The sequence below is a fragment of the Eublepharis macularius genome, chromosome 1 (assembly GCF_028583425.1).
Source record: "Eublepharis macularius isolate TG4126 chromosome 1, MPM_Emac_v1.0, whole genome shotgun sequence".
Taxonomy (NCBI): domain Eukaryota; kingdom Metazoa; phylum Chordata; class Lepidosauria; order Squamata; family Eublepharidae; genus Eublepharis; species Eublepharis macularius.
Window position 1 is genome coordinate 16,365,060 of NC_072790.1, and position 27,470 is coordinate 16,392,529.

The following is a 27,470-nucleotide window of genomic DNA, read 5'->3' on the forward strand; positions in this document are numbered from 1 at the left end:
AATGCAATTTTAAATGCAGTTTAAGTTTACACAAGATCTGCTTGATGAGATTTTCTTGGAGAAATCATTTGGCCTGCTCTATTTTCTCCCTCTATCATGGCAGTTTACTTCCAGAAAGGGTGTCTGAAAATCTAAAATTTATGTTTTGGTACTCTTAAAATATAGCTTTTAACCCATTTTCACACTCTTACTCAATTGCTTAACACTATATAGTACCATACAACTTCAGTGTGTTTGAATGATAAGTATGCAATAAAATATGTTGCAAGATTTGTCTAAGCCTGACAATTAGGTATTAAAAAGTAAGAATAATAGATTCTCAAGAAAGTGCTTTGGTAGCATTCATACTGGACTACTGTCACTATTTCTATATGGGCTGCCTTTTAAGACTGTCCAAAACTTCCAATTAGTGCAAAATGCAGTTGCCTGCATAAACCAAAACGTGCCTGAAATAAGCAGTATAGTGCTCTTATTTTTAGCAAAGTAATACCTGTAACTTCAAAGCCATTAAGCGGTCTGGGCCCCCGTTACTGAAAATAGCCACCTACTTTCTGCTTGAACATCCTCCCCATATACTGATCCTCAGAGAAGTCACTGCTCCAAATCCCTTCCCTGACTGAGGTCAGGTTGGCAAGAACAAGCAGGGACACAGCTCTCTCAGCCATGTGACACTGTCTTTTGAAACTCCCTTCCCAGGGAAGCATTCAGAGGGTGAGGTGGCTGCTCTTTTAATCCAGTAATTACCAGACTGGCAATTTACTTTTCTGCTGCCACGCATATTCTTCCACCCAACAAGCTAATAGGCACACAGGGTATCTTTTCTATACATTCCCTCTCCGCTCGCATTTGGAGTCATTTATTTTAAAACTTTTGTTTTGAAACTGATAGCATTACATGCTTCCATTGAACCCACAGACCTAAAAATCTTCTTACCAGATGATATACCAAATCTAAGCACAGCCATTCCGTCACATTATATTCTAACCCTCCAAGGCACTCAGAGCACTGTACTTGCTTCTCCATTGCCCCTTTTAGAACAACTCTGTTAGACTGAGAGAGAAGGATGGCCCAAGGACATGGGCAAAGAGCTTCATGGCCCACTGGACATTCGAACCTGGATCTCCACAGTCCTAGTCAAATATCTGAACTGCTACACCACATTATGATACTTAAAGAGGAACTCACCCAAATCCCAACCTGCTATTGCTTTCAATTCTGACTCCTGAAGAGGGCTTGAATTAACAGGAATTTACTAGGCCCCCTTTCTACTTTATAATTCACCACCTTCCCTTTCGGGGTTCTATCACTTTTCTCCAAGGTGCTGAAAAAGAGGAGCCAAGGAGAAGATTGCCTTATTTGGGACACGCATGAACACACGAAGTTAGACCATTGGCCTATCAAGGTCAGTATCATCTACTCCGACTGGCAACGGCTCTCCCGAATCTTTGGCTGGAAGTCTTTCACTATCTGGTCTGATCTGGATTGAACCTGAGACTTTCAGCTCTAGCTCTGAGCCACGTCCCCTCCCCTATTTACCTCCTGAAAAATCAAGCAGTGTTGTCTAAAAGGAGGCTGTGGACTTTCATTATGGGCCACCAACACTTCCAATAGCTTTTCTTACTGTAAGACATTTGCAGCATTAACGACAGCATACCCTGATAATTTATTTGGGACCCTTTAACACAAGAGACCACATTCAGAAAACCCAGATTCCCCCCCACAATGCACTGAAGGTCGGGGTATTACTTATTTACTCCATTTATAGCCTGTCTTCTCCCAAGTTGGAACCCAGAGTAGCTTCCATCCTCCTCCACTCCTCCATTTTATCCACCCAATAACCCAACGAGGCAGGTTAGGCGGAGAGGGGGTGGCTGGCCCATGCCACCCAACAAGCATCCCGGGCAGAGTGGGGACTTGAAACTGGGACTCCCATATGCTAGTTCTACACTCTGTTACATCAGACTGGCTCCTTATAATAATAAAATCATTCGATTTATATACCGCCCTTCAGGACAACTTAATGCCATACTCAAGAGAAGTTTACAAAGTGTGTTATTATTATCCTCACAACAATCACCCTGTGAGGTGGATGGGGCTGAGAGAGCTCCAAGAAGCTGTGACTGTCCCAAGGTCACCCAGCCGGCTTAAAGCAGAGGAGTGGGGAATCAAACCTGGCTGTCCAGATTAAAATCCTGTCGCTCTTAATCATTACACCAAATTGGCTCTCTTCAGCCCTTGGAGACATCTTTGGCCCTTGGAATCTGATCGTCAGTCAATGGAGCCCAACAACAACCAACCCACAAACAACTAAATAGTTGTGCTTTGCCAAAAAAGGAAGGGCTGCGGATATAGAAAACGGGTTCCACCCAGAGGGACTTCCGTAAATGTGCTGATGATAATCTTCCCTTCATGGCAATGTCAAAACAGGACTGTGCTCTTCCATGTGAACAACATTAAAGAAACAGAAAGCAAACTTATTACAACAGCATTGCTGAAAACTAGCTGCGTGAGATCACTGGGGAATATAAGTGGCTGAAATCACTTTGGTATGCTTACAAGAATGTGTGTGTTTGCGGGGGCGGGAGGGGGGACAAAATCACCATCTAGAAGAATGTCTCAGGCACTCTGGCTAAGATGGCAAAAACTATTTTTAAAGATTACACACTGTTTCTTCATTTATTTCAAATCATTCCAACCACTCATCATTAGCATGACAGATATACCAATTACTGTCTGTGTCATTTAATTCCATGCCACTGATGGGTATTAATATTATAATTATGAGCAAGTATTTTTTTAAATCCTTGAAAGTATTCCTTTGAGGTAATAGCCCAATTAAGAAGTACTATTAGCCAAACAGAATGCTGGGTTTGAGATACTAGCACAAGAACTCCTAGCATTGCTATTCTGTTTTCATTTTCAAATCACTAAACACTGAACAGAAAGGCGAAGGTCATTATCTGTATCATTCTGGTAAAGAAATTCAGTGCCACGGCCTAGACAGAATCATATACTGAAATGTTGACTTTTTAATTCCATCCCAAATTGTCACGTGTGAACATGACAGCACACGCTTCTTCCAGATGTATGACACGGTATCTTTATGTTTTGTTCATGCATTTATGTGCCAGAGGAACATCTTTTAACAGGAGGTTCTTGCTTGCATACTGAAATCAGTAGCCTTCGTTATTTGGGAGAAAAAAGTTCCCAGCGCTCATGACTAGGGATATGAGGTTGATAATATATCTGACAGAATCAAAACAATTTCACAATAAGCTACTTCTGTTACACCCTGTGGGACTTCACAGGGACCATGAAGAAGATTAACATACCAGTCAGCCGTGCTGGTCAGAACTTTGGGAGGGGGTGTTAAGGGAAGAATTTTTAAAAAACTTGTGTGGCCGGCATGCCGAATTTGTGGGGAAATAGCAGGCAGGGGGGTGGGGACAGACCATCTCCTTTCATTCTCCCTATATTAAATTTAGGGAGCCCACATTTTTAATCAAATCAGTCCTATAAACAGGGCTTTTTTTCATCGGGAACGTGGTGGAACGGAGTTCCAGAACCTCTTGAAAATGGTCACATGGCCGGTGGCCCCGCCTCCTGATCTCCAGACAGAGGGGAGTTGAGATTGCCCTCTGCACCGCATGTCGCGGAGGGCAATCTAAACTCCCCTCTGTCTGGAGATCAGGGGGCGGGGCCACCGGCCATGTGACCATTTTCTCCAAGGGCAACCCACTGAGTTCCACCACCTCTTTTCCCAGAAAAAAAGCCCTGCCTATAAATGATGGATTAGCCTCAGCAATTTGTCAAAGCAACGTTTCGTCCTCAGTAAGCAGCACAGCATCTCAGTATGTCAAGGTTTTCTCTCTTTTACTCCAGGCAGCACTAGTGAACATGGTGGTTTCACATAGGGCAACTGATGTTCCAGTAAAGCTTGTGGACTCTAGCTATATAACCCCCAAGAGGGGGGAAATATCCTTTTACCTGTCAATTAGCTTTGACAAATCCATGTCTTTACAAACTGAGCTACATCTGTTATGACCTTTGAGAAGTTCAGTTCCTTTTCCTATACAAACTGTGCCCAGTGGGTGTGAAGGTTACTGGATCCGGTATTCCAACAGTCCAGCCACAGCACTCTGGGAGTTGAGTTATCCCCGACTACTGTATGTCTCCAGGCCTGCATGGCGTGCTGGAAAGTTTTTGGTTAAAACAAACAAAAAGACAGAGCGACCCAGGTTCAAATCTCCAATTTAATCATTAATGATTGGATCTAGCAAAGCGTGAGAGGAAAGAAAAAACATACTGAACCCGATTTTGCTAATGCAAGAAATAGTACGAGGTCTAGTAGAATCCCTAGTATATCCCTGCAATATTAACATGATCAAAAATCACCTTGCACTATAGCTTTGCACATGCAGAAAACAATAAGTCTTCTGTTAGATCCAGCGCAATTTTAAGCAAAATTAGACCCTTCTAAGGTCATTGACTTCAACAGCCTTAAGAAGGGTGTGAACTCTGTTTAGGATGACACTTAATTGGTAACTGTGGGGGGAAGTTTGTAGCTTTAACCCTGAAGAGTATGTTGGGAAGAGCTTTGCACAATTAAAAGAGTTAATGATGACAAGATTTCTTCTATGAGTGTTTTGTCTCAGTCTCAATTCCAGAGGAGCTGCACAAAGACTCCAAAATTAGTGTTATACACACTAGCAAGTTCTCTGACAGCAATGTTTTGCCCCCCTGTGCCCCCCCCCCCGGTGCTTTCTTCTCCTAAAACTTTTAAAAAACAGACTGATAAGCTAGCCAGAATCTTTGATGCTGCTGAAAATATTAATTCAATGGAAAGGCAAATGAACAATCTGAAGGTATGAGAAAAGGTTGGAGCCTATCAAATCGATCAGTAAGACTAGATTTAAATCATGGTTTTCTACATAAAGGCTCCTCACACTTAGCTTCTTGTGCAGATCTATTCCACTCCCAACAATCTTCCATTCATTGAATTTTTTGAAACTTACCACTTAAGTGGTAAGGGGTTGGTTGTGTGTACAAAGATTTGCAAAGGAACAATGGGATTAAGGTCTTTTTCTCAACTGTGTATGTTTATTTTATAACCTTTTTGCTGTGAAGAAGAGACATGATTAATCTCTGCAGACACAAATTCAGAGTTTTGAGAACTGTAAAACCAAGCATAAAGTGATAACACCTTCTAGATAGAAAAACTGCCCAATAATCTTATAGAAACCTCTGGAAGAGCATGACATTGTGCATGGATTAATGGAATTCGTTTACCAAAAAATGTAAACATTGCATGAATATACAGCTTCGTGCTACATAATTAAAAACTAATCCTTATTTCATGATGATAATCTTTGGACAATAATGTATCTTAAACAGAAAACTTTCTTTAGATAGACTTTCCTCAAAAAATATCTTATTTTAAAAAATCCGATTAAAATTTAAAAATCTGATTTTTTTGATTTTTTTAAAAAAATCATTGATTTTATCCACCCTGATTACCCTGTCCTACCACTCTGACCAAAATCTATGCATTCCTTCATTCATTTATTGAAATATTTACCCCCCTCCAAACTTTCCTTTTGGCTCAGGTTTGAAGCCTTCCTCCAGTCAAAGGAGCTTTTCTCCAACTTAACTGGCTCTTTTGTTAGAGGAAGAGCCACATAAGTTAGAGGAAAGTTATTCAGAGGGTGGCTGAATCCACCCCAATGATTGTAAGTGTGGCATGGATGAGTTATGACACTGCTCTTTCACCTGTAAGCATCCGCCAAGTTTTGCTGTGCATACCCACAAGGCTGCCATCAATTAGCTTTGAGTAATGCTACCCTCCCGAATGCTTCACCATGGTGGCAGAGGAATGTATAATAGCCTTTCGAGAACCATTAATCCTTGGAGAACCAACCATCTTTGGAGAACCAAAAACACATACTGTTTCCAAAAACTACCTCACCTAGGCATATTGATCAACACAATAAGTTCTGTGGACTCATCTGTAAATCTGTTTTCAATCCATTCTATCTTAGGAGCAGAAGGAAGTGAGGCCAGGAAGAATGATTTATTTTATTTATTTTTTATTTCACTTCTTTTATACAATTTTTTTTTTACATTTTTTATTTCCTTTCATTTCTCCCAAATGGTTTTGTGTCTGGCTCAAGGTCACCCAACAAGCTACCAGGGCCTCCCAGATCTTTGTCCGTCACTCCGCTACATTATAAGCATGTACATATAAGCATGGTTTACATAAACCTTTGCTCTTGCCTTCATAAAGGGCATTTTGGAAAAATATTATGCCAGCCCATAATGACCTTGCGCTGCATAAAGGTAACCAAGAATACTAAGAATACTACTGGAAATTTTCAGAGACATCATTTGCAATTACAGCTACTGCAAACATACACTCCTAGGATTATAAACAACACAATGTCCACAATACAGAGAACCTCACAACTATTTCTCATAACTCTTCCTCTGCTGATGCTGTGTGGCAAGCTGCCTTTGACATTTGGGGGACACTTCAAAAGTTTCCTGATGCAAGACTAGATACTGTAGCTGGGGCATTTGTGTGGGTTGTCCAAGAGGGGGAAAAGATAAAGACGCCGTAATAGACACACAAAAGCCCTTGAACATGCCTGAAGAATCTCTGTCAATGGCAGCCAAACAAAAACATGCATTTAGCCTCAGAAAATCTCAAACACAGAAAGACAAAACCTTATAGTTCATGGAGAGTCAAAATCCCTCCTCCCAGGGTGAAATGTATGGCTTCATGAAATTATCATCTGATACTTGAATATTACTTTTATGGGTTTGGATCCTCTTCCTTACCTTCCACTTCCACAGGCACTAGGTGTTGCTATCCATGCAAGACCAGAGTCTTTCAACAAGTAGAAAGAGCCTAGCATATAGCCCCTCTGCAATAGATGAAGTGGAAGGAAAGCGCAGCACCTAAGCCATAAACCTTAGCGTTTCAAATACATGAGTACAGACAGCATTGTAACATGTGTGCCTGCATGATTTGAGTGGGCATGGCCAAACCCCTCAGTGACAACAACTCTGGCAAATGAATGGAGCTTCCCTAAGCAAAAGGTCTTCAAGAGAACAATCTGTATTAAAAGAACATCATGAGACATATTGTTCGGGTGTTTATACATCCAAGAATGTGGATCTCCTGGGGTGATTAATTCTCAAAACCTCAGAATAGCCATTGCCACTACAATGGTTAGAACCAGATTATCCTTCTGCGGTGTTTACATATTGAGTAAGAAAACAAATACCACCACTGCCATTTCCCTTAAAGATATTGGTATCTGACTGAGCCCACTGGGACTGGTGTGTTTTGTTTTTTAAACTTTTAAAAGCAGAAGCTGCTCACGAAAGCAACAAACGCAGCAAAGAAAAATACTGATCTTTAATCTTCTTAATGTAACATTCATTGTAATTGTAAATTCCCTTTTTTAAAAAGGCAACCATATGTATTAAATAATTGTGCCCTCCTCTCGCTAAGAAGAGATACAAAATGCAAGCAACCTCAACAGGCGCCCTTCGCACTCTGCCTCCATTAGGCATTACGCTCCTGCGACAAATCATAATCGATCTTTCCATTTTCTATTGCCGCAGCTACAACATGTTTCATTTCGTGTACGGGATCTAGAGTTCACTTACTGTTAGATGCTGGAACAGCCATGCCCTCATGATATTTGTGGCTACTTTGGGAAAGATGCCACGCTTTTTATGTCGCTTTTTGTCCTTATCTGGATCATCATCATCACCTGTGCTGGGAGAAGCTACACTGTTGTCCAAGCCGTCACCTGTAAATATAGTGAATCAAATTTTTGACTTTGTGCTATCTTGAGATACTTTTACTGACAGCCTAAGTTTGGGGGCAATGGGTTTGTTTGGGTTTTTTTTGTTTGTTCAACGTGTAACAAATAGTTTAATAAATGATGGTTTCAAAATTATTTCACGCTGTACTCGATGGGTGGAAATAATTGTGTCGAGTTCAGTTCTGACTTTCGGTGGGGAGGGGAACCTCTTTGCGAATGCATCAGCCGTATCTCTAATTTTAATTAGCATGTCAAGTTCAACTTTCTTCTTTCCACAGGCAAACAGTCTTAAAAAGCAAAGAAGAGTTTTCTCTTTAATGTGCAACTTAACAACGGATAAACCAAGTTGTTGTTCATCTGTTGTTCATCTGAGGCTCTGAATCCACAGTGTGCTCTCCCCTCTCCCCAGAGAGATCTTTTTATCAGAATCCATGTGTAACCCAAAACCACATTCCAGCTAATTCAACTCCATCCAAGGCTTCTGGATGCCGCCAAAGCCATGTGGCTGTTCAGAAGCTTCTGGCCTAAGGGCATGCATGTTCTTGCCCTTTGCACATGCACACCCTTCCTAACAGCTCTAACAGGCAAGCCACCCCAATGATAACTCCCCTGAAGGGTAAAATGCAGCTCTCATTCATAAAGCATTGTGGGGGGAGGCCGCATCCCCACACCCAACTCCCACTTCTAGCCAAATTGCAGTTAGGCAATTACCTCTCCTGGGGTGAGATTTGTAAAAAGTAAAAACACAAGGAAATAATTTTAGTCGGTAGGTACTAGAACAAAATTCGAGTCCAAAACACAAGGAAATAATTTGGGGGGGGGGGGTAGATGTATTAGTCGGTAGGTACTAGAACAAAATTCGAGTCCAGTGGCACCTCAAAAACCAACACAATTTTATAGGCTATAAGCTCACTGCTTCAGGAACCAAGAAAACAAACAAACAAAAAAACGATAGCCATTTAATATTCTGCACTTGGTTCAAAATATGGCAAAAATAAGGGAATCAGCATAAAGGTAACATCTGAATACACATATATTAAGGGCTTGTCTCAGTGGGACCCCAGTAGACTAGAGCAAATGGTATTCATTTGGTGATGGTCTTTAACAGTGTGTTAATTTACACAGGAATAAAAAAAAAAACAGCAAGCAATGTTTGTTAATAGTGTACTCCTCCTGTCCTGCCTTTTTTTTTTTCACACTGCAACAAAATGTTGCAGAAGAGGACAGCAGACTCAAAACTCAAAAAGCAGTTTACAGAACAAACTCACATAATGATTTGTTTTGCCCTTTCATCTTTTGCACACAAACTGTCACACTGGTGCTTTGGCAGTCCAAATTTTCATGAGGGTGTCGCATTTTGAAGTAATGAGGCAAGTGCCATCTCTGCTCCCCAGACAAAAACAATTAAAGAAATAATCTCAATCAAAGAAAGGTGGTTTTCCTTTTTTTTTTTCAAAAAGGGAGGGAATTTAATCCTTCAAAATAATGACCTGAAACACAGACTTAAAAAAAAAAAACCTAAATGGATTTTGTTTAAAGAATATTTGTGACTGCCATTATGTACAGTTCCATATTTAATGAAAGGCCCGACTCAAAGTGTTCATATTTCTAAAACGGGGCCTTTCAGAAAGAGTTTAGATGTCTTAGCCTGATAAAAGTCTTTGAAAGGCTTTTATTCAGAGAAGCAATTCGCCATATAAAATAATGATTCATAAAATAAACATGAGCAAACAACTCAACAGCATTTAAAATTTCCATGAACTAATCCACTTTCTGTAGTTTGAGAGGCAAGCAGGGCAGGAGTGGGGGAGAGAGAGGAGAGAAATATATTAGGCGGCCATTGATTAAAAGTAAAGGGCTTCTAGCCTAATGACATTGTCTTTCATTACTGCTCTCTGCCTATTGTATTTTTTGTTGTTGCTGCTGTAGGGGGAAAAAAATACTCTTCGCCCTTTTCAAGCCCCTCCTGCAGATTATTTTAGCAAGCAATGCCTTATGCCTGGCTAGAAAGAGAATTCATTGATAATTTATGGAAATATCTACTATAATCCAACGGAGATGACTTTTTTCCCCCAAGCTTTGTGCATCAATAGATAATCAAGACCTTAAAGCAGCCCCAGCACTCCATTACCCCAGGCAAAAGAATTCCTGAAAGCTGTGCCTTCAGGGCACCTGAATTATATACTCCATTAGGAGGGGGGAAGCTTTCTGCATTCCGTGTATAACACTTCCCAGAACCTTTCCTGTTTATTTCTGCTGTATGAAAGCAGAAACATTAGGAACAGAATCTCCCCCCCCTCCCACCACCTCCTTTTTTAAAGCAAAGACTTAGGTAGATACAATGGAGAAACCTTTCAAGCAAAAGCCAGACCAACCGCCTTCAATCCTAGGCAGTGACCTATCCCAAATAAAAGGTTTCTGTTACATCATTAGCTCTAGCCAAAAACAGCCTTGGCTTAATGCACAGTTTGTTCTTCCTACTGTTTTTAGGCAAATACAGCTACTTTGCTCCCATCTGGGAGGGGAATTACACTGCTGGGCTGTAATCTAAGACAAGGTTTTCATTGGAAGCAAATGCTTTCAATCCCAAGTAAATACTTGTGCGTGTTCAGAGGAGCTTAAAACAATAAACTCTGGTCCTATCCAACCGAAGATAAGGGAAGGATAAAGCAAATTAATGAAACGGAGTCCTTCGGAAGAAATTACTTCCCTAGGTTTCAATACATCGTTTAACCACTTCCACTTCTTTTAAAAAAATGAAACTTGATGCTATCTAAAGGGGAAAGAAATCTCAGCTAAAAGTCTAAATGGCATTTCCATTCACTCTGCAATTCGATACAGTCACCTCTAAGGTCTCTTGAGAACGCTTTCCCCTCTCCTGCTGCCCCTCCCTTTTAACAGATCACCAAACAAAACTTGAAGGCCCACGGCCACTGACCAGCCACATGGTAGCAGCTACAAACCACATTTGTGATATGTCAGCGGTGACTTCGTTCCTGAAGCTGACTTCTCCTGCCGCCAATGAAGGCAAGCTGAAAAGGTGGAAATAATCATAAAAATGATGCTAGTCCATAAACAAGCTTACAGCCTCATTAGTACAGCAGTAAGGCTGCTCCACTGGGTGATTTATGCTCGTTTTGCTGATGCCAGGAGGAAGTGCCACAGGGCAGCTCTCGCCAACCGCTAATGGTTTCTGACAGCTTCTTAGCAACTGGTGCAAACAACGCTGTGGCGTTTGCTAGTGACAGAAACTGAAAATGTCATATTATCTGTCCATGTGTCAGGAAGTCCGTGTGGCAATTAACTAGCAGGCCAGTGACTGAGGGGCCAGAGGCTCTTAAAAATGGCCTTTGGCTATTCAAGGGCACTGCTGGAATGGGTGTCGCACATATGCAACATTCTAATGTCGCACTTGAGCTCTCCAGTGGCATCTCTGTTGCGGTCACTGAGGAGGTTTGACCAGCACAATATCCTAACCCTTCTACTTTTGTCCAGGAAAGAACTGACGGTTACTTTCTTATTTAAGCACTGCATTACATTATCAGAGTAATTTTAAAATAAACCTGTGCTGAGTGGATCGCTTGTAAAAATACCTGAACCTCTGTTATTAAACACTAAACCAAAAAAGAAAAGAAAAAGTTGGCTGGTTTTTTTTGCTCTTTCACAAATTAGACTAAAAGGATCTGAGATCACTGAAGCAGACTCAGTGCCTGTCACATTGCTAGGAGCGTCGGGACTCTGCATGGCAACTAGACACAATTTTAAAGGAAGGAAAGAAGTGCACGCGTTACACTACAAACCTTGTAACAGGCAAAATTAGAGTTCTTGGCTCCGCACTTCACTTTCCAAGCCATCAAAACTATGCAGTGCGTGTCAAGCTGTCAAGGCTTTCAGCATGGCCCGTTTGCCCTTTCAAATAATATTTAGGAATTATTTTTACAATGTTTTATAGGCCATAGTCTAGCAAAAGAGGCCAACCGACAAAGGCATTTTGTGCTACAGTTTGCCCAATTCCTGGGCCTGTCCCCACGGAGCACGGCAGGTGACCTGTGGCAACTCCCAGACTGCTGGAGAGCTCAGATTTCAAACAAGCTCACCTCAAACATCCCGGAGTTGCCTATTTAAGCACACCCAGGCATTTAGGCTGTGCTATCTTGTTCCTTTCAAGAGAGGATAAAGCAGCATTTATCGTATTCAGGTCATTCAATGAGTCAGACCGGCCATGTCAGCAGGAGTTCCTCTCATTCAGGTCAAATCTCCGCCCCCTTCTTTCCTACAACTTCCCCTCTGCCTCCCTTTGCTCACCCCCTTTCTAACCTTCTCCTCAAAACTGCACACACAGAAACAATAAAAGACACACCAAAAAGGTTAATTACAATTCCAGTCCTCTGCAACACACCTTCTGTTTATTAGCCGTAAAGATTTGTTGACAAACCAATTGGAGATCTTGAGGGAGTTAACGTATTTCCTAAAACAGCAGCTTTCCCAACTGACAGTTAAGAATCAGTTTTCACACATCTGCTGACTGCAACATTTGTGGTTTAAATATTCAATCTGAAAGTGGCTCTCTTGTTTCTTATGTTAACAACATTTACACACAACACATTTTGGACTAAGCATCACTTGTAACACCTGACGAAGTGAGCTGTGGTTCTCGAAAGCTTATGCCTAAATAAAGTTAGTTAGTCTTAAAGGTGCTACTGGACTTTTTACTATCTTGTAACACCTTATTATACAGAATCCACATAAAACAAGCAAGAGTTGTTTAGTGTATATCATCAGGAACCAAACCCAAAAGTGATCCATTAAGCAAAAGCTTGCTAATGCATTAGAGATAAAGCTTTTTATAAAAATATAGACAAAAATCTGTGTTCGCATACTAGAAGTCCACAACATAATGTCTTTAGACAGAAATTGCATGTTAAAAATACAGTGCCTAAGCATGTGGCAGATCCCATTCACTTCGCTGTGACCTGCTTCCATTGCTGCTGCTGTCAATATGAACAGCATCTGAAAATACATACGATGAACCACTTTCTGCAGGAGGCCAGTTTAACTAGTTGCCGTAGAATGACAGAATGGCCTAATTCTCAATGAGGTAATAAGCCTGTGTCTGGGCTACACCACTTCAGACCACGGCTTAGGACTCACATGACTGAATATTCCTCCATTACACAAAACAAAAATCCGGCTTTTAAACTAGATGTTAGGGAGAGTAGCTAATCTGAAGGATCCACTTGTTTTCACGTAACAGTTTTATGCTGCGAGACAGTATTGCAATATATGAGGACAGGGAGGCATAAGACTCCTTCTCCTGGATGTCTATTTGTCTATGTGAAGAGCACTTTTATTTTATAATGGAACAGCGTTCAGTCCTGCAATCTGAATGGGTCTGGTCTAGATGCAGGGATGCCATGGCCGTGAGAGGTAAGCCTAAGCACTGGAAATCAACTTTTCAGGAACAAAATCCCTGATGCTCTTAATCCCGGATGTAACATAGGAAACACTGCACTCGGTTGTGCCTGTTATGAGGCCAGCATGCCAAGTCCAAAGCCTCAGCTGTTTCATGATGGTGCTAGACTGCGCTGATTAACCATTAAGCAACAGCACTATTTCTTTATATCTTTACAGTGACATCAGGAGATTACGAATCTGGATCTCTCTGCTCCTCTGAGATCACTTCCTGCACTACAATAATCATATGGAGGGCAGATCTCATTGGTTTTATCTCAGATGGCACCCATAGGTGGAAATAATCATAAAGAGGGACAGCGCAACATGTTTAGAATACCACGATGATTAAAATATCCACTTTTTCTAAAAATTAAAAAAAGAACTTGCTGAGACATGGCCTCCCTACTGGGATAGATCCCCAGCTGTCTCAGAACCCTTCCTCCAACTGAAGTGGCTCTTCCTCTAGGGCTGCCAACCTCAAGGTGCTGGCTGGAGATCTCATGGAATTACAAGAGATCTACAGCCAACAGGGAGTAGTTCCCCTGGAGGAAATGGTCGCTGTGGAGGGTGAACTCTATTGCATTATAACCTGCTGAGTTCTGACCCCTCTTCACACCTCACCCTCTCCGAGCTCCACCCCCCAAATGTCCAGGAATCTCCCAAACCTACCTTCCTCTAACAGAAGAATCATTTAAATTGGAGAAAGGTTCATGCTGGAGGAAGCCTTCAACCTATGCTCCATGTAGTGATAGGATAGGAGTAGGATCCACTCAAGTATAATGTATTGATGTCGATAAATATTCTTAGTTAATGGGAGCTAAAAACATCTCAGTTATGCTTTTCATTTCCTGGCTTCTAAAGCAAGGAATAGAAGATCTTTATAAATGAGAACCCATCAGGGACACAACTCAAGTTATAACAAATGACTGATGGACAGCATCCTCCACGGGCTATTCTGCCAGGCTGGCGTGGGATGATCTTAGCATCAAAGAATCACAGCATTAGCTGTACGAGGCAACAGGGCTAGCAACGTTGCAAAAAAACAGGAGGGTCTAGAAGGTACACACAATCCCTCACAATTATGCATTCCCTAGAAAGAAAAGGAGCAGCAAAAAAAATATAATGATGCTTGAAGAAAAAAATGCTTCCATGCACACATTTGCTAAAAATATCATCTGTTTAAAAAAAACAACAACAACCCTTTACCCTCCCAGTGGTGTCTTCAAGCCACAAACATCCTCTTGTGAAGCTAGCTGCCACCGTACCATACCAATTTCTTCTCTAAAATATACATTCAGAAGTCCACACTATTTCAGTTTTGTTTTTTCTCAGTCTCCAACCCCAACCAGGCTTGCTCACAAAACTTGGCTGTTTAGAACATCAGATAGTTTGCTGTTTCACTTGGATTATGAAAGATAAATTAGATTAAAGCTGTTGGGAGAAAAATTCAGCCTTACTCACAGGCCTGAAAAAATGACAAAGCATTGGAATTTACAGAGCCAAGGAATACAAGGCACGGAAGGCCGCATTCCAAACTCCAGATCGTAATGATCCATTTTTAGATAAGGATCTATATCCACCACTTTAAGCCTTTTGCCGGAGAAAATGTGAAGAAATGTACTCAACAGCATTAGGAGAAAAAATACCTACAGAAACGTTTAAAATGCACCCTGGACTGGAATGCGCTGTTGTCAGGGGAGCCTGCCAAAGTCTTTTAAGCCCCATTCCATTTAAGCTTGTTCCTCCCCCCCCCCCTTTCTCCCTTCCTCTTCTTCTTCCAATTTTTCACACTAAAGGTCATTTTAGCCACTTAGAAGAAGACATTTCAGTAGCACATTCTTGTGCTCAAGAATCTAATACAATAAAAGTATCTGCTCTGGCCAGAGACTATTGGATTTTAGATTAGAGTGTTGCTCACAGTTCCAGTGAAACAATAAAAACCACATACAGCCTGCAGTTTATGGTCCTTTAAGGTAATGCATTTTTTATTTTATTTCATTTATTTCTTTTGCATTCAATAAACAGCAAAGTTTTAAAAATGTATAGGAGGCACGTGTTCCCTCTGGTGTTTATTCTCATATATGAGGAACATCATATTCTCTTCTAAGCAAAATATCCTTAGACTCACATCTTTGATTGTTCAGGATTTTTTCTAAGTCTGAGAGACCACTTAAGTGCCTACAGGTCAATGCAAGTTAGACATTTAATTACCATAGGTACTTTGAATTATCTTCCCCTAAATTTAGATCCAGAAGACTTTTCTTTCTAGCCTCCATTCTTGATTTTCAGCTTTTTAACACTTGGCTTCAATCACAATATATTAGTGGCCTTGGTCACAGAGCCAGAGCAATACAATGGCTAGAGAGATTCAGGTTTTGGGAAGATCTTTGCTCCAGTCACAGAATTCTTGGGATTATAAGATAGGAAGAAGAAGCGCCATATATCAGGTTGTGCTCCTTGGAGGAAGAGCAGGATGTTTTTTAAAAATGTAAACAATGGTTAACTAACTGTAATTTATAATTTAACAACTGCTATATCCAAAACGTTACATACATCTTTGTCGTGCAGATTAAAACATTTATAATTCGGAAAGCAGGTTTCATTTTCTGGTCTCTGGTTCATTATTCAACAATACGTTAAATTAATTATCAACAAAGTTGTTTCACATGCTGAAGTGAATAGTACACAAACATCAATATGATGCATCAAAGGAGCAATTTTGGTAAACTTTGTACGGCTCACTAATTAAACACAGAAACTTCAAAGAGCGCAAAGTGTGATGGCTCCTATCAAACATATGACACCTGTGCTTAAACATCTTCCCTGATTACCAATACATTTCTGACTTAAAGTCCTTCATGACCCGAGACCAAAGTATTTAAAGATTCGTCTCTCCCCATCAAAACTTGTGTGATGATAACACCATTCTCCCCAACAGCTCTTATTGGCCATTCTGTCTCCTGTAGATCTGAAATCTGCTTCTGCATGGACACAGCCATTTTTAGTAGCAGCCCCTCTTCTTTGGCTCCGGGAACTCACCTCCCTCACAGGTACTCAGGAAGTACGGTCGGACCGTACTACTTAGCAGGGCTTCTGACCAAATTTGACACTCAGTGCTGGTCTGCCTGGGAGGAAAGGCAGCATGTTATAGCCCGATCTCATTGGATCTCAAAAGCTAAGCACTGTCAGTACTTGGATGGGCAACCATCAAGGAAGATTCTGCAGAGGAAGGCACTGGCAAACCCTCTCTGCTTCTCACTTGCCTTGAAAGCACCTTGCTGGGGCCAACGTACGTTGGTTGGGACTTGATGGCAGATATGCGTGCACACTGGTCTGTCTAGGAGTAAGGAGTACGTTTTTAAACTCTTAAATTGTTCTATGAACTTTGCAAGGTTTAATGGTTATGATTTGCATGCCTGTCTTGGCACAGGTTTTCTATATGCCAACCTGAGCACCTTATGAGAAGGAGAGACATGGTATAAAGCTCCAAAGAGTTAGAGGCTCTCCAAAACAACTTTGGGAGGTATCAGGGTGCTACTGATAGGAGAACTGGGGAAGGCCCACCCAGGCCCACCTGCCTGCCTGCCCAATAGGACCTTTGGATCTAAGCTACTGAATGGAAGCAAATACAATTTAACTGCATTGCACAGAGAGTGAATACAGAATGCTATTTGTTTCATACTACTTTAACTGTGTCGATACCCCTATCAGCCTTGCATATCCAAAGTTAATTATTGCAACATTTCACACATTTTATTGTAACAACAGGACATGCACACTCACAAGCTCTTAAAAGTGGGAAGCGTCTAAGTTAGATGCTTGGAATTCTCAAGAAATGCTTACTGATTAAATGTATGCACACAACTGAATTTTTTTTAAAAAGTAGCTTCCCTACTTAAGGGCCAGTACGCACACTCCTTGCTTTCTCAACATTTGTAAGTCAATACTCGATGGCTACGGCTGAGTGTCCATAAAATGAAGACATTCTATTGGAAAAGCTCCATAGTGCTTGGTCCGGATGATCTGGCCAGGGCACTGGAGGCTGTGGCAGGATGGCTGAAGCAGAGCCAACTGAAACTGGATCCTACAAAGGCGGAGGTCCCGCACCTGGGTCGTGGACTGTCTGGTCTTGGGAACCAGCTCCCAGCCCTGGATGGGTCGCTGCTTGCTCCTGTAGCAGTGGTGAGGAGTGTGGGCGTGGTCCTGGATACCTCCTTATCAATGGAGGCCCAGGTCACGGCAGTTGCCAGGTCTGTGGTTTTTCATCTCCGCCAGATCAGGCAACTTGCTCCCTACCTTTCGACCCATGGCCCAGCTGCAGTGATCCATGCAATGGTCGCCTCCAGGTTGGACTACTGCAACTCACTCTATGCTGGGCTGCCCTTGGGCCTACTCGGGAAGCTGCAACTCATCCAGAATGAGGCAGCACATGCTTTGACCAGGACTCCGTTCCAGTCACATATAGCACCAGTCTTGCACCAGCTGCACTGGCTTCCAGTGGAATTCTGGGTCAAGTTTGAGGTTTTGGTTTTAACCTTCAAAGCCCTTAGTGGACTGGGACTGACATATCTGTGGGACCACCTCTCACCCTATGTCCCCCTACCGCCAAGGATGATCTGTTCAGCAGATAAACAACTACTGGTGGTCCCTGGCCCCCAAAGAATAATAATAATAATAACATTCGATTTATATACCGCCCTTCAGGACAACTCAATGCCCACTCAGAGCGGTTTACAAAGTGTTATTATTACCCCACAACAATCACCCTGTGAGGTGGGTGGGGCTGAGAGAGCTCCAGAGAACTGTGACTCACCCAAGGTCACCCAGCTGGCTTCGTGGAGGAGTGGGGAATCAAACCCGGCTCTCCAGATTAGAGTCCCGTGCTCTTAATCACTACACCAAACTGGCTCACCTTGCCTCGACCTGGGCTACAGCCTTCTCGGCTCTGGCTGCAACCTGGTGGAACTCTCTGTCTGTGGAGACCTGGGCCCAGCAGGATTTGCTACCTTTCCACCGGGCCTGCAAGACAGAGATGTTCCACCAGGCATATATATGATGGTTGAGGCAGACGGGCTGCCTAATCAGCCTCCTGACATTGCTGTTCATCTCAGCTGACCACCCGGCCCCGTGGCTTTTGTTTCGGCGGGTTGTGCAGTTATGTGCACTGCTGTTTTAAGTAATTTTGTATTGGAGCATTTTATCTGTTTTATGCTATCATATTTTATGTTGTGCTCCACTCAGAGCCTGTTGTGGTGTGAGCGGATTATGAATATAATTAAATAAATAAATAAATATATTTTATTGCTTTATGACAAGGGCCGTTTTGCTAGTAAGTTGACTATTGTTACTCAGACAAACAATCTGCTCAAATTTGCTGTCCATATAAAAAGCCTAAAACTAAGACTGAGAGAGAATTTTATTCATTTTCATCCATCCTGATGATTTAGAACTCAACACCATATTTTGCCATAACCTGTCTTTGAAAATAACCTTTTAATGGAGTCCATTAAACCAATACAACTATGGAAATGTTGTAGGATACCGCAATAACCCTCTATCCTTTTCATAGGGGTGCCAATCCCCCACCCAGGGCGGGGGATTCCCTGCTCTCACCCTTCCCCCCACCCCAGGCCCACTTACTTGGCCAGCAGCGCAGCTGTCTCCCACACCCACAGCAGCCCGATTTGGGCCAAATCATACCAGCAGCGGGCCAATCCAGCCCCTTAGTGAATGCGGGCTGCCTTTTGACCAGCGCTCCCAGGCCGCCCTTTCACTTGCACAATGACATCATTTCTGGGAAGAAATACCATCGTTCAAGCCAGGAGCACACACATGGACCCAGGTGCACGACAAGGTAGGTGCTGGGCTTCCAATCTCTCTCCAGGGGAGTCAAGGGATCTGCAGCACTACCTTCACAACTCCTCAAAAACTCAGGCAAAGGAGCATGCCTTGCAGAACGTCCTGAATATGACCAAGGAGGGGGCTCTCCTCGCCTCCTCAGGGAACCTGTTCCACAGAGCAGAGGCCACAACGGAAAAGGCCCCATTTATCAATGGATTACCAAAGAACAAAGAAAAAAGAACCCAGATTTGCCCTACTTGATGAGAGATTAAAAATGGTAACACAAAAAGTCCCAAACCAACCCATGCAGCTTTTCTGAGAATTGCAGCTACTCTGTTCTTCATGTCTCTGACAAGTTCCATCTCCTCAGAACTGCAGCCTTTTCCTCACCTCATCCAAGCAAATCACATATTGCCCCGAAACCATTACAGCACCAGGCACTAGATATCACAAAGGGACACCTTATCTGTAAGATGGCTACCTATAAATACGTACTACAAGTCAACATGTAGGAAAAAGTGCAATGATAACTTACCCTGGTATTTTTTTTGAACAATTATTTTGTGTTTTTTTTTAAATAAATATGCACACACGGATACTTCCTTCTCAACTACAGATGTGAGAGAATAGTATAGCAGAAGCGCTGCCGTCACATGAGCGAACTGAAAACGAAGCCTGAGGAGGACAGACCGCTTGCATGGATAAGTGGCGCATCATAGGAATTAATAAGGTCAAGAGTTGACGAAGATTCAGACGGCTCTAGTCCACCTCTGGTAAAATTAGAGCCGGGAAAGTAATTAAAATCTCAGCAAACAAATATTAAAAACTGTGTTGTGGGACTAAAGCAAAGTATGAAGAGAGGCTGCAGGTTACCGAAATTAACACTTCTCTTGTCTACGGTAACGATGGGTTTAAATATAACACTGCTGTACATAAAGCCCTTACCTGTGCAGGCATTCCCCCAAACCAGCGTCATGCTGAAGCCACTTACGATACATGATGCTAGCAAGCCAGAGGTGCGTCCCCCTGGGCCACAGAACTCAGGCGTGCACCTGCTGAACACAGCTCTGACAGTAAGCTCCTCTTCAACGCAACACCTGCATAGGGAAGTGCCTCACACATGGCGGCATCAAGGCTTAGACATCCCAGATTCGCTTCAAAACCACTGGCTATTTATTTGACTGGAGCTCGCCAAGACTTATAGCCCTATTCAGTCCCGTTCCCCATGCTATGTCTGTGTACATACATTAATTGTAACAGACACAGCACCTCTGAACATGTGCAGAATGGAATTCCTTACCACTTAGCAGCAACAGCCAGTTGTATGCTTCTGGGCGTTTAGATCAGGCAGCAGAACCTTTTTGGAAAGTATGAATCCGGGGCCTCTCATTTCAAAACTTAAAACACTGGCAACCACTCTCAAGCACATATGGGTTTGCATACTGGCCCATAGCTTTGCTCAGTCCATAAGATGCTCTCTCAAGAGCAACACAACAGATCTTATTTCAACAACACAGGGCTGCTTAGACGGGTTTAGAGAGGCTGTGGCCTGCAGCCGTTCCACCGGAACACTTCGGGTATCTGCAGGCCAGCACAGCACAGATCACCCCCGTGATGCAGGCGCTGGTATCACAGCAGCAGGGCTCCACAAATCCACGCAACCAGCACAGTGCCACAGATCCCCACGGCAAGAATGCGCAGCAACACAGCGGCCCCCCTCTTCAAAGATCTCTGTGAATTGTATAGATCTCAGAGGAGATCGCTTATGCTGAGATTGGGAGCAATCCAAGACGCACCACATGAAGGTCTACACGTGAAGAATACATGTCAGGAGATGCAATGGTAGCAAGGAAGAGGAGTTTAAAAAGACAGAGCCAGCAGCAGGACGAAGGCTTTGCTATATTCTGGAGCTGTGTGAAGGGGCTGTGAAATGCCAGAAGGGAAACCTCGGCCCCTTATAACCTCTCCAGGTCCAAGCCTGGCTCTGGAAGGCAGCTCCAGCCCATTTCCATTCCTCAGTGCCCTCTGGTTAGGATCCCACACAGTTTTAGATTGGAGAGGTGAAACTGACAGAGCCTTCAGGGAGGTGAAGATGAAATTAACAAGCCCTCTAAGGAGCGCTCTCTGCAGGCTCTGTCTTTTAAAACTATGCTTCCCAGCTAACATAGCGTCTCCCTACATTTGACCAACCCGTGCTGAGGTGTCTCGTGTAGGGAGACTTTGAGTCAGATGCTTGATATATCGAGGTCAGTATCTACTCTGACTGGCCGCAGCTCTCCAGGGTCTCAGGCCCAGTGTTAAAAAGCACTTCATGTATACTCAGGGCTTTTTTTCTGGGGAAAGAGGTGGTGGAACTCAGTGGGTTGCCCTCGGAGAAAATGGTCACATGGCTGGTGACCCCGTCCCCTGATCTAAAGACAGAGGGGAGTTGAGATTAACCTCTGCGCCGCTCGGTGGCGCGGAGGGCGATCTCAACTCCCCTCTGTCTGGAGATCAGGGGGCGGGGCCACCAGCCATGTGACCATTTTCAAGAGGTGCCGGAACTCCGTTCCCCCGCGTTCCCCCTGAAAAAAAGCCCTGTGTATACTATCATGCTGCGATCTTTATCGATGAGTGTCAGTCACCACCAGTCTTCTCCTAATACTGTATGAGCTAAGAGAGAATGGCTTGCCTAATGCCGCCTAGCAAGTCTGTGATCAAAAGAAAGACTCAGATGGGGAGGGCACCTCTTCACTCCCCGCTCAGGTATTGCCAGGACTCTATACTATAGCCATTAGCCACCACTGCTAACACACTATACTATACTTCTTATGGAAGAACATAACAGATTGAGATGTGTTCACGACAAACCAACAACAATATTTTTTTAAAAAATGGACAAGGTAAACAAAAAGATGATGGGAATATAAATAGCTGGTTTCTAGGCTCCTAAATATACATCTTATGTAAACAGGTTATAGAGGAGAACAAATATCTTAAAACACACTTAACTTTAAAATAAATTTGTATATCAATTAGGAATTGGAAGCTTAAAAGATGCCTGAACAGGGGCGGGGGAGTAGAAAGCAGAGAAGCACTGGCTCAAAACGCACAAGTTCGAACAGATTCTCTGCTGTCCGTGTTTGTTTTTCTAAATCTTAGAAAATTAGGTGTGCAAGTCAAATCTGCCCCCAGGCTGCCTTAACTTGAGAGACCTGCCCTCGTTCTGCAAAACACCACAGGTCTTGCTGACCTTGCCAGTCACACAGGGGTCACATTTTCACATGGATGAACTGATCTCAAACAATTTCTCCAATGTATTAGGCACAAAACATGCTTTTCTTCAACATCAAGCATGCATGACTTATACTTACACCTCTCCCCAACATAACACACGTTTTGGAAGGTAAGGGGTCAAGGAATACCCCCACCCACCCACTATCCACTGGCACTGAAGTGTGCACATGTCCCCTTTTTGTATTTTGTCAGGATATGGAAATAGAATGAGGTTGTTCTACATTCGCTTGTATTTGTTTTTATTAGGCGTCACCTTCAACAAGCCAGGGTCAAAGTGTCATGTAGAGGTTGTTTGTTTCTATTTGCAGTAATTGATATGAGAAACTTGTGGCAGTGATAATTTATGTTTCATAGTGGGATAGGAAAGAAAAACTGCTGGGCAATACAATATTGACTTGTCCCTATTTTCAGCTGTAACATTTTTTTAAAGGGTCAATTCTCCAACTTTTCAGATGAGATTTCATTTCTAATAAACTCGAAGGGGGCAAACTGAAGTAAGCAATGTCAGAATTGCTTCTGGAGTGCAATATACAAAGACACAAAGTACACAAAAATACACGGCAGGATTAATCTGGAAACTTCTGACAAGTCACTAGACAACATTATGGACTATACAAAACTCAAAGAGTTTCGTACACTTGTATACCTCTATCCCCCCCTTTAAAAAACCCACAGCTAATTTTTCTTCTAGAGCATTTCACAGGTTAGAAATTTTACAGAATAAAATCATTCACGATTACTGAGGGGTTATGAAGAATCCCCACCACAAGAAGCAAAGCGGGCGACAGAGTGATTACACTGCACTTTTGCCAGAAAACCCACAATGACTTCAGAGAGGAGCATTCTTACAAGGCTCGATTCACACACCAGCACAGTAGCACAGCTGCTGATGAATCATTAATTCAGAAAATTATCTCTTGCTTTTCTATCACAAAGGCAATACTCAAGATGGCAGACAAAACTTACACATAAGCAGGGCTTTTTTTCAGGGGGAATGCGGTGGAATGGAGTTCCGGAACCTCTTGAAAATGGTCACATGGCTGGTGGCCCCGCCCCCTGATCTCCAGGCAGAGGGGAGTTGAGATTGCCCTCCAAGGAGGGCAATCTCAACTCCCCTCTGTCTGGAGATCAGGGGGTGGGGCCACCAGCCATGTGACCATTTTCACTGCAGGCAATCCACTGAGTTCCACCATGTCTTTTCCCAGAAAAAAAGCCCTGCACATAAGCAATAATAAAAATATGAGAACTTCAAGCTAAACTCAATAGAACAAGTAAACTATTGCCCTTATGGCCCTCACTCTGAATAAAGAGAGATGAATACCTTTCCTTGCCGTGTGGCCCTGGCCACCCTCATTGAACGTGCAATAACCCGATGGGGCAATGTGTGTTGGGATTCCCAGCACCATCCAAATTCTCTCCCCAACAGTCAACTCATTGGACTGGGGGTGGGGAGATCCAGCCCTACAAACCTCAGGAACGGGCATCGGTTTGCTTTTTCCTAGACCTCCTTTTCCTTTCAAAAAGTTTTGCAAAGCAGTACAACAAATCACTGAAAAGAAATGTTGTGAGCCCCCGCTCCCACACACACAATACTGCCTTTACCACCAATTTGGGGTAGCACTAATAAAGGTGTTAACAGGTCTATCTAATGGAATCTCTGCATTCAAATACAGAAGGGGATATGGAACTGGGGAGTGATTTTTTGGCAGCGATCACGCCAGCAGGAACTGTAAGCACAGCTTTATTGGCCTATCAGTGCCCTGGAGATGAGGGACCCATGAAACTGGTTACAGAGACAGAAGTAATGTCATCCTTCAGGCACAAGAGGGGCCAATTCCACTGCCTTGTCCTACTGCTCAAGCAACAAAACAGGGTGTGGATTAATAATATGCAGAACATAGATATCTGGCTATTTCTGTGTACGCAGACTTAAGAAAGGAAAAGATAAAATGCCATCTTTTTAGGGCACACCGCCTGGAAAAGGCCACATTCCTTGCTGCTAGGAACAAGTTGCACATTGGAGGCAAGAAACCCTCGTTTCCTACAGTCAAAACCAAATACTGATCCATAAAAGCAGTCACTGGCAACAACATATGTGTGTGCTGTGTAACTAAAACACACACAAAAGGCATGGGAGGGCTGAGAAAAAATGGGTGTGTTTCTTTTGGATTATTTTCAATTTTTAAATTTTACTAACATTTAGAAAGGTGTAGAGGATCGCACCAGGATCGTGGGTTTTTTAAAGTGTGGATATCTGGTTTTCAAAGCTGCTTGCTCAGCATTATTGGTATGCAATTCATGAAGTTATGTTTAGAAATGGGACAACAGGAACACAAGACAAGTTAAGCTTCAAACCAACAGTTCATTAACAAGCATGCACATATATTTGTTTCAATATGGTGTTATCTTGATTCAGCCCCAAACAAGCAAAATAACAAAAAGAGGTAAGTTCATGGAGGAAAAACAGCTTCTGACTGGCGTCCACAGATATCAGATTTTGGAAAGGGCTTCTGGACAGGGTTAGCACTTGCTTTTTGAAACAAACTGCTGTCAGTGTTAATTGCTACAGTGTGAGGGCACACTGTGAGATAAGTGAGATAATCGACACAGAGGCCATCAAATGTACACTATCATCCTTTTAACTCTCTGGACAGGGCAAATGATGCCTTAGGGCAAGGGGAGGGTGCAACACCTAAAGCTCCAGGAAGAGAGAGGATCTTCAAACAAGTCATACTTTCCTCTCTCTCCAGCTAAGGTCTGGGTCTACTGAATGGAGTGGATCCAACCATTCTCCAAAGATCCCTCCTTCAACTTAAGCGGCACTTCCTCCAACAGAAGAGCCGAAATTGGCTGAAGGCGCCTTATGCAGGAGGAGGGGCTGCGGCCATGGCTCAGAGGAAGAGCACCTGCTTGGCATGAAGAAGGCGCCAGGTTCAATCAATTCCTGGCAACTCCAGCTAAAAGGACCAGGCAGTAGGTGATGTGCAAGACCCCCGCCGGAGATCCTGAAGAGCTGCTACCAATCAGAGTAGACAGTACAAATCTTGATGAACCAATAGTATGATTAGGTATAAGGAAGCTTCACATGTGCTCATTTGAGGAAGGCTTCAAACTATGCTCGTTGGGATGGGAAGATAAGATCCACCTCAATGCTCCCTGGAAGGGTACCTTTTAGGTATGGTGGCCCACAAGTCCAAATCTATTTGATATGGTTACCCATCCAGGCCTGACCTAAGGCTTTTGGATTCTCCAGACAGACTATGACCTGGGTTCTTATCTAGTCCAGCATTCCATCTTCTACAGTAGCCAACCAGATGTTTTAAAGAAACCAATACACATTTTGCACAAAAGGCACAGCTGTCTCCAAGCAAGTGGCATTCCAAAGTATATAACCTTTGCATTTTAACAGTTCCCACCAACTCTTCAGCCTTTTCCCCTCCTCTTTCTAGCTACTAAGATAAAGTACTCACTGCCTGGGAGGTGTCCCCCACCCATTATCGTTGCAAAGAGAGGCAGAAAGTGAAAATCTGAGACTTTGCAACCCTCTTTTGGGTCTCGACCCACAAGTCAGGAAGCACTGCCCTAACGGATTCACACTGGATTTGGAACAGTAACTGCACCCTCACTGTCCCCATCACCCAAACGGAATTTGGGAAGAAGGAAGCTCAATCAAAGTTAGCATTCTGCTGATATTTAAAGTAATTTATTTTAAACAGCATTCAAGACAGCGTATGATGGTCTCCTGCACATGGTACTGGTGTGAATGAGAGAGAAATACCCTGCCCTGTTCTTCTAAACCTGGCTATCACCAGAACAACCACCAAATCCTTATACAGCAAGCTCTGTACTTTGACCTTTGACTGTCTAGAGAAGGAAGGCCCCAAGTTCCAAGTGTCCGGGGTTTAAGGTGATATCTATTACAGACATGTCCTCTACATAAACAGTAGTAGCAACAGCCAGAGAGAACTGCCCACTTTAAAACTCTTCCATGGTATCTGTATCATAGATTGTTGATTTAGAGGGAATCTCCTGTCAAGTATGTACAATAAACAGCTTCAGCATGAAAAGAAGCAAATGAGGCCTAACCTTAAGAGAAGTCCTCTCTCACTGAAAGACTCCCTGTGCCTAAGAACATTGCAGACGTAGAAGTGGGGCGGGGGAGGCATCCCTTATCGTCCCCCTGGCGAGGCTTGAGCGCTGATCAAGAAGCACAGTACCAAACATCTGTGGGGTATCAGCCACATTAATTAATGACTGCTGAAGTTCAGCTGCAAGGAGTACCCTGTGTGTGTAATGTGCCATCAAGTCATAGCAAATTTATGGTGAACCCTCCCCCCCCATGGGGTTTCTCCAAGGCAAGAGATAAACAGAGGTTGTTTGCCATAGCCTGCCTCTGGGTAGTGATCCTGGACTTCCTTGGTAGTCTCCCACCCAAGTACTAACCAGGGCCAATCCTGTTTAGCTTCCAAGATCTGACCAGATTGGGCTAGCCTAGGTCATCCAGGCAAGGGCAAGGAGAATCCTAGGCATACGAAAAGAGAGAAAGAGACAGCAGAGAGAAGAATACAAGGACACTGTTAACACTATGCTTAGCAGCACTAATGCAGCATGGCTCCTTCCTGCAATGCTTCCCAATGTCCAAAATCTTTTGGAACACGGGAGGCAGGGCTTTTTTTCAGCTGGAACGTGATGGAACAGAATTCCGGCACCTCTTGAAAATGGTCACATGGCTGGTGGCCCCGCCCCCTGATCTCCAGACAGAGGGGAGTTTAGATTGCCCTCCACTCTGCGCCAAGCAGTGCGGAGGGCAATCTCAACTCCCCTCTGTCTGGAGATCAGGGGGCGGGGCCACCAGCCATGTGACCATTTTCGCCAAGGGCGATTTAAACTTTAAAAAACTCCCCCCTTGTTCCAGCTGACCCAAAATAACATCATTGTGCGGTCCGGGGAGCATGCGTACACTGCGCGTGCGCATGCGGTACCAGGGGCACCACCTCCCGCCAAGAGTTGCCCCCTGTTCTGGCAACCCACTGAGTTCTACCACCTCTTTTCCCTGACGGGAGG

General features: G+C 43.3%; 1 protein-coding gene across 2 annotated transcripts in view; it reads right to left on the minus strand.

Annotated features, from left to right (window-relative positions):
- The window catches only part of MEIS1 (Meis homeobox 1), a 190,223-nt gene that overhangs the window by 90,993 nt on the left and 71,760 nt on the right, over positions 1-27,470 (minus strand). For both annotated transcript variants that reach the window (XM_055002512.1, XM_055002595.1), the window contains exon 8: positions 7,675-7,820. In XM_055002512.1, the coding sequence (XP_054858487.1) occupies positions 7,675-7,820 (146 nt within the window). The remainder of the gene's footprint in view (positions 1-7,674; positions 7,821-27,470) is intronic.